Source organism: Suncus etruscus, chromosome 8 (assembly GCF_024139225.1).
Source record: "Suncus etruscus isolate mSunEtr1 chromosome 8, mSunEtr1.pri.cur, whole genome shotgun sequence".
Lineage (NCBI taxonomy): Eukaryota > Metazoa > Chordata > Mammalia > Eulipotyphla > Soricidae > Suncus > Suncus etruscus.
In genome coordinates, this window is record NC_064855.1 from 14,896,933 (window position 1) to 14,907,430 (window position 10,498).

Sequence of the window (10,498 nt, forward strand, 5' to 3'; positions counted from 1 at the left end):
CACCACCTAGCGAGCAGCGTTAAGCTGCCGGGCAATATCCAGGATGTTCTTGGCTCCTTTGTTCAGCAACAAATTGGCCAGGTTAGTGCCCAGGTTCGCAGCCGCAAGCTGGGCTCCTCGGGGAACGTTCCTGGCGGTGATGCCCACCAGCTGTGGGTCATCCTCCGGGCCTTCTTCATGCTGGGTGAGGGAAGGAGGGCAAGGATGAGCATAAAAGAGAGTCATTTGCAAAGCATGGGTTTCTCCCGTATCCTCCCACCAGTGGGCACCTGGGCAGGGGCGTGGACAGTGGCCTGCATGGTCTCCTGCATGCTATCTGCACCATCCAGACTCCAGACTCCGCCGGTCAGGTAGAGCTGGAAAAGGCAGGAAAGAGGTGAGTGATCTCAGCATCATGGAAGACCATTGCTTACAAATCTGGGCTCCAGAGCCCAAGCCATAGCACAGAGGGGAGGGCACCTGTCTTTTGTTTGTTTGTTTGTTTGTTTTTTGGGCCACACCCGGTGACACTCAGGGGTTACTCCGAGCTATGTGCTCAGAAATTGCTCCTGGCTTGGGAGACCATATGGGGCGCCAGGGGATCGAACTGCGGTCCTAGGCTAGCGTGTGCAAGGCAAACACCCTACCGCCTGTGCCACTGCTCCAGCCCCAGGCACTTGTCTTGTATGGTTCAATCCATACCCAGAGCAGCGCCAGAAGCAGTTCCAGAGTAGTCAGGAGTAATCCCTGAATACCACCAGACAAGCCAAAAAACTTGGGCTCTGCTGATACCCAGAATTCACAAGAGGAGAAACATCCCTTCCAGTCTTCCCTTCCCACTCCTGTCTGCTTACCTGCCCGTCCTTCAGAGCTGTATGCACTGCTACTGGCACGCTACAGCCTCCTTCCTGCAATGAGAAGTTCTCCCTGTGACCCCATCGGCCCCCTGGAACACCACGCTCGGTGGTCTTTTCCCCCCAACACCAGTCACACTGGCCCCAGCCTACGTCCCTCTCCATCCCACATGGCCCTACCAGCTGTTTTAGGAAGGCCCTCTCGGCGATGCAACAAAGCAGAGTCTCTGGATCATGCAAGACGCCCACCAAGTCCAAGATGTCCTGGTCCTTGGCTCGGACTTCCACGCCCAGAGCTCCCTAATGGAAAAACAGCGTGGAGCCTCTGCCTACCCACATCTGGATGTGGGAGTGCTCCTAAAGTACCCTTCAAGGAACCTTGACTAAGGCGAAACAGAAGGTAACATGGTGTGTCAAAGAGGGCACTATCTCCATGTGTCCCAGAGCCAATTTACCTGACCCACAGCATACATGCATTCCTCAGGGTGCAGGATCTGTGGGGGAAAGGGGCAGTCACGAGGGGGAAGAGGGAAGGGCTAACCAAGGGTCAGACAGTAGTGAGAAAGGGCTTCCTGATCACAGATAGCAAAAGCAGATGAATTCCCACCCTTCCAGCCCAGCCCAGCACCCAGTGCTGTGTCAGAGGAGTGGAAGGAACAGAGGAATGTGGGCCTACCTGGCCTATTCTGTTGTGCCAGCCCATGCGCTGCAGTCCTGCTGCAGCCAGGATAATGGCAGCAAACTCCTGATGCTCATCCAGCTTCCGAAGCCGTGTGTTGAGGTTTCCCCGCTGGGGAGAGGCTAAGGAACAACAGTGAGTGCCAGGCCTCAGAGCTGGGGGCCTTCTGCCTGAAAGGTAGTTCTACTGCCAGTCTCTCTTGGCCAACTTCTCTCTCAGGACATTTGCTCACACTAAAGGCCAAACATTATTTTAAAAATTTTGATGTACGTTTAATTTTTTTTTCTTTTTTTGGTTTTTGGGTCACACCCGGCGGTAGTGGCAGTACTGAGGGGTTACTCCTGGCTCTGTGCTCAGAAATCATCCTGGCATGCTCTGGGGACTATATAGGATGTGAGGAATCCAACCAGGGTCTGTCCTGTGTTAGCCGCGTGCAAAGCAAATAACTTACTGCTGTGCTATCTCTCCAGCCTCCTTAGTTGCTGGGTTTTTTTTTTTTGCGGGGGGGAGGGGGGACGGGGACACACACCTGGCTATGGTCAGGAGTTAATCCTCGCTCTGCAATCAAAAATACTCCTGGTAGGCTCAGGGGACCATATGGAATGTCAGGGATTGAACCCAGGTCGGCAGCATGCAAGGCAAGGCACTTATCCACTATACTATCTCTTGTTAACTTCTTTTCTCCAACTAGAACAAGGTAACTAAGTGGCCCAAGGTTGCTAGATTTCTGAGAAGACTCCTCCTAACTATGTTTAGATAACCCAGCTAGAAGCTTCCAGGGAATTTCCAATTCTGTGCAGTGGAACATTTAGCACAGCTCATTTTGCAAATTAGTTTTACAAAACATACTAGATATTCATTATAAAAACTGGGGCCAGAGTGGTGGCGCAGCAGTAGGGCATTTGCCTTGCATGCGTCTGACCTAGAATGGACCATGGTTTGACCCTGGCATCCTATATGGTCCCCCAAGCCAGGAGAGATTTCTGAGTGCATTGCCAAGAGTAACCCCTGAACGTCACTGGGTGTGGTCCAAAAACAAAAAAGGAGGGGCCGGAGAGATAGCATGGAGGTAAGGCATTTGCAGAAGGACGGTGGTTCGAATCCCAACATCCCATATGGTTCCCTGTGCCTGCCAGGGGCGATTTCTGAGCATAGAGCCAGGAGTAACCCTTGAGCGCTGCCGGCTGTGACCCAAAAACCAAAATAATAACAATAATAATAATAACAATGAATAAATAAAAACACACGGGCCGGAACGATAGCACAGTGGTAAGATGTTTGCCTTGCATGCAGCCAACCCAGGATGGATGGTGGTTCAATTTCCGGCATCCCAAATGGTCCCTCGAGCCTGTCAGGAGTGATTTCTGAGCTCAGAGCCAGTAGTTACCCCTGAGTTCCGCTGCCAGGTGCGCCCCCCCCCCCCCCGCCCCAAAATAAAAAACAATACAGGGCTAGAGGAGTGGCTCAAAGGACTGGAACACATGCTTTGCATGTGGGAAGCCCAGGTTCAACCCCCGACACTACACAGTCTGGTCCTCTGCAGAGTCAAAAGTAGCCCCTGAGGAAAACCACATGTGCCCAAAACCAAGAAGCAAAGTTATTAAGGATGGATGGATGCATGAACAGAAGGACACACAGCTTCCTGCCCTGATGGGACACCCCAGTGAGAAGCCTGTCCATCTCTGGATACCCTTTGGACCTTTCTCCTGGGCAGCTGTGCCTTCCCTACACAGAAAGGATACAATGCTCTTGAACTCCAGATGTGGAAACTTTCTCTGCAGCTGGGCAGCTCTGCGCAGGGAGCTGGTCCCCACCACACTGCACAGAGAAAAAAAATTTCAAGTGAGCCTAATTTTTCTCCACTAGCCTTTCACATCCCTCTACAGCACCAACCAGGCCCCACTCACCTCTTCTCTGGTAAGGTTTCTAGCGTTTTCCCAACAAATTTGGGGTGAAAGACAACAGCATCATAGGGGTTCTCCCGCCTGTGGGTGGAGGGAAGATGATAGGAAAAGAGGACTGGAGCAGGGCACCACTATACAGGAGTTCTCTGAACCCCACCAAGTGTGATCCCTGACCACAGAGCCAGTGGAAGCCCTGAGCACAACCCAAAACAAAACACAACAAAACAGAGAGGGAGAGATCTGCAGTCGATCACTTCACTCTCCACTGCCAAATAACTGGCATTTTTTGGGTGTTTTTGTTTGTTTTTGGGCCACACTGGTGGAGACAATCAGGGGTTACTCCTGGCTCTGCTCAGAAATCGCTCCTGGTAGGCACGGGGGACCATGTGGGATAATGGGATTCAAACCACCATCCGTCCTGAATTGGCTGCATGCAAGGCAAACACCTTGCTGCTGTGCTATCTCTCCAGTCCCCATTTCCTGTTTTCTGTTACATGCCGCTGGGCCTGATCTGCAGGGCTCTTACTTGCAGATGGCTCCAATGGTGAAGCCAGGCGGGAGGATGGTGGGCAGGTCCTTCAGTGAATGCACGACCAGGTCCACCCTACACAGCAGACAGGAAGCTAGTAAAGAATCCAGAACAGGCCCTGCCTCAACCCCCAGCCCCCTCCCCTTCTGCCTCGGCTTTCTGGAGTGCCTGGAGAGCTGTTTCAACCCTTCATCTGGGGAGCCAGCCAGATGAGAACCACTCAGAAAACAGATCTTTCTGAGCCTAACCCTCACCCCCTTATTCTCCTCGCTTCTCTTCACCCAAACTTAATTTTGGGGGGGGGGTCACACCCTGCAGCACTCAGGGGTTACTCCTGGCTCTATGCTCAGAAATCGCTCCTGGCAGGCACAGGGGACCATATGGGACGCTGGTATTCGAACCACCGTCCTTCTGCGTCTAAGGCAAACGCCTTACCGCTGTGCTATCTCTCTGGTCCCTGAAACTTAATTTTTTTTAATTTTGGGGTGTCTGGCAGCCTTGCAGTTCCAGGAATCAAACTCGGAACTCCCTCATGCTAAGCATGAGCTCGAATCCTTTGAGTCATCTCCTAGCCCCAACAATCATCATTCCAAGCACATAGCTCAGAAAAAGGACACTCTCTTTTTCTAAGGACTGAAAATAAAAACATTCATAACGACTGTTCTAGCCTCTGGGACGGCTTAAATGGAGCATCCTGGGCCTCCACCAATGTCTGATGCCCAATGGAGTCACCACCCTGTCTTTCACTTACTCATTCCTCTCCAGCGCGTGTTCCAGCTCCTTGGTAAACAAACTCTTCTCTCCAATCTATGGAGCAGAGGCAGTCTGAGTGAGGCTCATGGGGGGCGAGGAGGAAGAAAAGGGGCAGGGATGATATGGATTCAGGGAAGGTTTACCTTGGACAGGGCAGTATCAAGAATCTTGTCCCCTGTAGTAGACATCCCAACTGCAGAGAGAGGCAATCACAAACTAGCATTCAGAAAGCACTCTGAGCATCCAACACTGCACCATGACTCGGGGTCCACGGAAGACAGGGAGTAAAGGGGTCTCAGAGCTCCAAAAGCAGCCACTTAGTGAGGTCTGACACTCCCCCCCAAAAAACCACAGCAGGGCAGATATAGCTCAACCGGCTGAGTGCCAGCTTTGCACTGAGCTCAATCTCTGGCATGGCAAGGTCAACGACTCTGAGCACTGAGCCAAGGAGTGGCTTCTGAGCACCGCCAGATGTGTCACCATCCCCCACAATAAAAGAAAGAAGAGGGGCCGGAGCGAGTCTTGCAAGCGCTAACCTAGGACAGACCGCGGTTCGATCCCCCGGCGTCCCATATGGTCCCCCAAGCCAGGAGCAATTTCTGAGCGCATAGCCAGGAGTAACCCCTGAGCGTCACTGGGTGTGGCCCAAAAAAAGAAGAGAAGAGAAAGGAAAGGGAAAGAGCCAAGGTATAAGCATGAAATGCAAGCTAGACCAGAGTCAAGGCTGGGAGTATTCAGAGGAAGGAAAATCCTGGAGCAGTTAGATTCTCCTTTCTGGTCCAAGGTTAAAGCCAGATCCAAGAACTGACCCATAGTACAGAGAGTCGCCTTGCATAGCTCAATCCCAGACATCCCTTTGGTCCCCTAAGCACTGCCAGGAGTAATTCATGAATGCAAAGCTAAGAGTAAACCCTGAGCAAGCCAGATATAACCTCCCCCTGCCCCCTAAAAATGGACAGAGTCCCAAAAGAGTAGATGTTATGCTTTCCCTTAGCTTCTATTTCTTTCCAAAAATTTCACTGAGGGCTGAAGAGATAGAACAGGGGGGGTAAGGTGCTGACCTTGCACATGACTTACTTGGATTTGATTCTCAGCATTTCATATTATCCCAAGTGCTACCAGAAGTAATCCCTGAGCAGAGCCAGGAATAAAGCCTGAGCTCCACCTGTGTGGCCCAAAAGAACAAACAACAAAAACAAACAGAAAACTCACTGATTTCAAACTGCAGGCCAGGATATAAGGCGGTCAATGTGGCCACCACGCTGTCCGTCTGGATGCGAGCAAGCTGCAGGCAGAGAAAGGATTACTCCTGCCTTGTGTTGCCACTTTTGCCTTCCGGATATGGCCAGAAGGTTCCCAAAGGGCTGAGATCCAGACAGGACTGGGCATCAAGAGGGGAGTCTGGCTAGAGAGTCCTCTGATCCTCAACAACTTCCCCAGTCCAGAGACAAGCTCTCCATTGCATCTGTCATTCCACATGGGAATGATTCCCAGTCACCCCACTTCCCTCCCACCCCCACTGCTAGGAACTCACCCTCACCCTGAACCAAACCCTTCCACAAATTCCTCCCCTGGCACATACACTCACCTGACTCTTGCGGGTACCCACGCGAATGACTCTCATCTTGGCCCCGTTTTTGTCCTGCAGAAAAAGTTCCCAGGTCAGTCTCCCTGTTCCTGTGCTCCTCAGCCCCTGGCTGAAACACTCCAAATGGGCCCCCATTTACCTTTCTCAGCCCCTTCAACCCACAGCTCTGACCCACAGAAGCTAAGAGCCTCTGTGGAGAAAGGGACCTGAATGAAGAGACGAGGGCTGCTGCCACCACAGTGACTGACCAGGACGCTGCCACGCCTGGGGTCCAGCCTGGTGTCAGCAGCAGGAGAGCTGCATGAGGCAGGTGGGCCAAGAGATAAGGCCCATCAGTGGGCCACAGGGAGGGTGGGCCTTGCAGAAGGCAAGGCAGGGCAGCTGGGCCCTACGCTGAGTCACTGGGCTCACATGACAAAGCCAACACACCAAGGAAGTCATAGGGAAATTAGCCCTCACAGCTGCCACTGTGTACCCCCTTATTCTATGCACACAGGAAAAGGGGTGCAGATCTGAAGCACATTCTAACTTGGCTTCATGCCCTGGTGATGTTGAGCACATCTACTACCACTCCCCTTTCCCCAGATCCATTTGTTCCTCTATAAGAGGAGGCTCAAGTCTGGAGCATGTGCCCTGCATATGGGAGCCCCAGGTTTGATTCTCGGTACCAGAGAGGATGGTCCAAACCAACAAGAACAGTAATAATAAAACAGAAGGCTGGAGAGATAGCACAATGGGTAGGATGCTTGACTTGTAGGTGGTCAACTGGATCCAATCCCTGGCAACCCATATGATCTTCTGAGCCCACCAGGAGTGATTCCTGAGAGCAGAGCCATGTTGGGTATGACCACCCCAAACACACACACACACACACACACACACACACGGTTTGAACTCACGTAGTTTCTCCCTGACACTCTACAAGCTGGGTTTGCACACACACACACACACACACACACACACACACACACACACACACACACACACACACACGGTTTGGACTCACGTAGTTTCTCCCTGACACTCTACAAGCTGGGTTTGAGCTGCCTGAAGTCCACTCACTGACCATTCACTGCTTCACCAACAAGGAAATTCTAGGGTGTCAGTAGATCAAGCTGAGAACTCAGGAGACACACCTCTTCCTCCTGCCAGAGCACCTTGTACAAAGGTGTTCAGTGCTAAGCAAGCAGAACTGGGTTCTTCAGAAGAAGCCAGAGATACTTCTTTCAAGATTGGAGATGGCAGCCCTCCTCCACTAGGGATGCTGATTGGCATCAACTCTGTCCTGAGACTTTTCGCAGCCAGTCTCTGGGGCTTCTGCTGCTGGATGGGGCAGCTGGGTACGGTCACACTGTCCACTTTACTTCTCCAACAAAGCAACCCTCGGCCAGAAAGGGCTGAGTGCAGGCTCTGCTAGCAGGAGGCCCAGGGTTCTTCCCCACCACCACCACCATCACCACCCAACAGGGTTTACTCCTGGCTCTGCACTCAGGGCTCACTCTTGGCAGTTTTGGGGGACCATATGAGATATCAGGGATCAAACCTGGATCAGCCCCATGCAAAGCCAAGTGCCCTCCCTGCTAGACTAGCTCTGGATCTCTGGGAATTTTATTCATGAGCACTGCTAGAAGCAATCTATGAGCACAGAACTAGGAGCAACCTCTGAGCACAGTCAGTTGTGGTCCAACACCCACTCAATTAAACAATAAAATAAAGCAATCTGGAGCGGCCAGAGTGACAGCGCAGCAGTAGGGCGTTTGCCTTGGACATGGCTGCCCAGGGCGGACCTGGGTTTGATCCTTGGCATCCCATATGGTCCCCCGAGCCAGGAGTGATTTCTGAGCACAAAGCCAGGAGTAACCCCTGAGCATCACAGGGCGTGGCCCCAAAACCAAAAAATAAATAAATAAAGCCATCTGGAGGACCTGTGGGAAAGCAGGCTAGATTTGAAAGGCTAAACAGGACCATCAAAGCTCTGTGTCACCTCTGTCACCCCTGCATCACAAAGTCAGCTCACAGACTAGAAATCTAAAGACAGGAAGTTGGGGGAAGGGAGTAACAGTCCCTGAATCCACAAGTTTCAAACATTCCTTTAAATTTATTGGCTTTGGTCATGCAAGTTGCTGACCCTGGGTCTATCCTAGCTCCACATACAATCAATAGGGCAGAATACCAGGAAAAAGCCTTGAGCACCACTGGGTGTGACTATAGTCCCATTGGCATAGCCAAAAGTGATCCCTAGTAGAAAGCCTGGGTTAAGACCACCAGATGTAGCCCCAAAAAACAAACGGGAAAACAAATATAAATATTGCTGGGATAGGGAAAGATGTCTCAAAGGAACAAAGCGTATGTATGTATGGCGGGTTTAGCCAGTTTAATGACCCTCATGGCCTGGTAGTCTTTAGCAGAACTATATAGCAGCCCCCACCCCAATATTTGCCGCCTACATATATGCTAGAACTATTGCTGCTGTTATATATTTGCACTGCTGAGGATGAAACCCAGAGCCTCTTGCATGCAAGTCAGGTGATCGACCTCTGGACTACAGCCTCTGTGCCGGCACTGCTTTGAATTTTTGCAAGCATCTCTCAGGCATACTCAAACTTTCCTACAGAAGCAAAAGGTCGCACCCAGGAGACAAGGGCCTTGTCTTCAGCCACACAACTTATTAATAAAGATAGAGCAGGAGTTAAAGATTTCCCTAACCTACTTCCCAGTCCAGTGCTCAAGAACCAGCAGGCTGGCCTGAGCAGATAATCTGGGGCCACCTTTTTCTACTCAGACTGGGAGTGGACTCCCCCCACCCCCACCCCAGATTCTATAGTTGGCAAGTTAAAAAAACAAGGAGGTCCACGAATGGCTGCCTACAAGAGTATCTCTCTTGGGGGATTTTGAGTGGTCTGTGGACCCCTACAAGCTCACTTCCTAAGATGCGAAGTGGAACATTCCTCCCCCATGGCTGTATGCCACCTTGGGTCTCGTGTGCCATGGCCCCTAGGACTAGCAGTCGGCTCGTGCAGGCCCACTTTCCAAGGACTAGGCCATGAACTCTAGTTCCACATCTGCCAGATCTGGTGGGAGCCCCCCATACCTACCCCAAGATCCACTTTTTCTTTTCTTTTTTTTTTTTTGGGCCACACCCTGTGACGCTCAGGGGTTACTCCAGGCTATGCGCTCAGAAGTTGCTCCTGGCTTCTTGGGGGACCATATGGGACGCCGGGGGATCGAACCGCGGTCCGTCCTAGGCTAACGCAGGCAAGGCAGGCACCTTACCTCCAGCGCCACCGCCCGGCCCCAAGATCCACTTTTTCAATAAAGCAACTCTCATTTCATCCTCCTCCCTTCCCTTTCCATTTCAACCTTTCCTTTACCTTACCCTCCATTTTTTTCCTTCCCTTCCCTTCCCTTTCCTTTCACTCCCATTATCTCTTCCCTTCTCATATCTAACCCTTCTCTTATCCTCCTGCCTTTTTCTTCTTTCCCTCTTTTCCACCTCCTTCCCCTCTCCTCTTTCCTTTCCTTCTCTTCCCCTCAAAAAAGAAAAGAAAAAACAAAAATATAAACAAAACAACTCTTGGCCAGAGAGGGCTGAGTGCAGGTTCTGCTAGCAGGGGCCCAGGGTCCTTCCCCACCACCACCACCACCACCCGGCAGGACAGGGCATCCTCCTGGCTCTTGCACTCAAGGCTCACTCTTGGAAGTCTTGGGGGGGCCATATGGAATATCAAGGCTCAAACCCGGGTCAGCCCCATGCAAGGCAAGTGCCCTCCCCGCTAGAGGATAGCTCTAACCCCCTGGGAATTTTATTGCTAAAAGCAATCAATGAGCACAGAGCAATCAATCTCTGCACTCTCAACCTAACTTAGGGACAACTTTAACCTTAATGCCCGCCCCCTCCAGATGACGGACGGACGCTCCGACCAATAGGAGCCCGAGAAGAGAGACTTCTGACCAATCGCTGCACCGCTCGTCTGGAAGCCCGCTGCAGCGGAGGTCACCTGCTCAGAAACTCACCGCCGTGGCGGCTGCGTCGCCCTTCCCAGACATGGCTGTGCTCGTGTCATAAGCCCGGGACCAACCGGGCTTATGCCAAGGGTCCCCCGAGAGTCTGGAGAAGCCGGACGCAGGGGCCAAGCGGGGACCGCGTGCACCCGGCCGGCGCTCGTGCTGCGGCGACTGTCTCTGGCCCCCTGCGAGTGCGACGGCACTTCC

General features: G+C 52.1%; 1 protein-coding gene across 1 annotated transcript; it reads right to left on the reverse strand.

Annotated features, from left to right (window-relative positions):
* On the reverse strand, positions 1 to 10,498 carry HMBS (hydroxymethylbilane synthase). The gene is made up of 14 exons (XM_049778726.1): positions 10,301 to 10,498; positions 6,287 to 6,340; positions 5,911 to 5,983; positions 4,842 to 4,891; positions 4,697 to 4,752; positions 3,943 to 4,020; positions 3,420 to 3,497; positions 3,255 to 3,330; positions 1,510 to 1,623; positions 1,289 to 1,327; positions 1,014 to 1,133; positions 834 to 887; positions 270 to 356; positions 1 to 180 (listed from the first exon to the last, which is right to left on the reverse strand). Exons 1-14 carry the CDS (start codon positions 10,331 to 10,333, stop codon positions 7 to 9), a joined length of 1,086 nt encoding a protein of 361 aa, XP_049634683.1. The 5' UTR covers positions 10,334 to 10,498; the 3' UTR covers positions 1 to 6.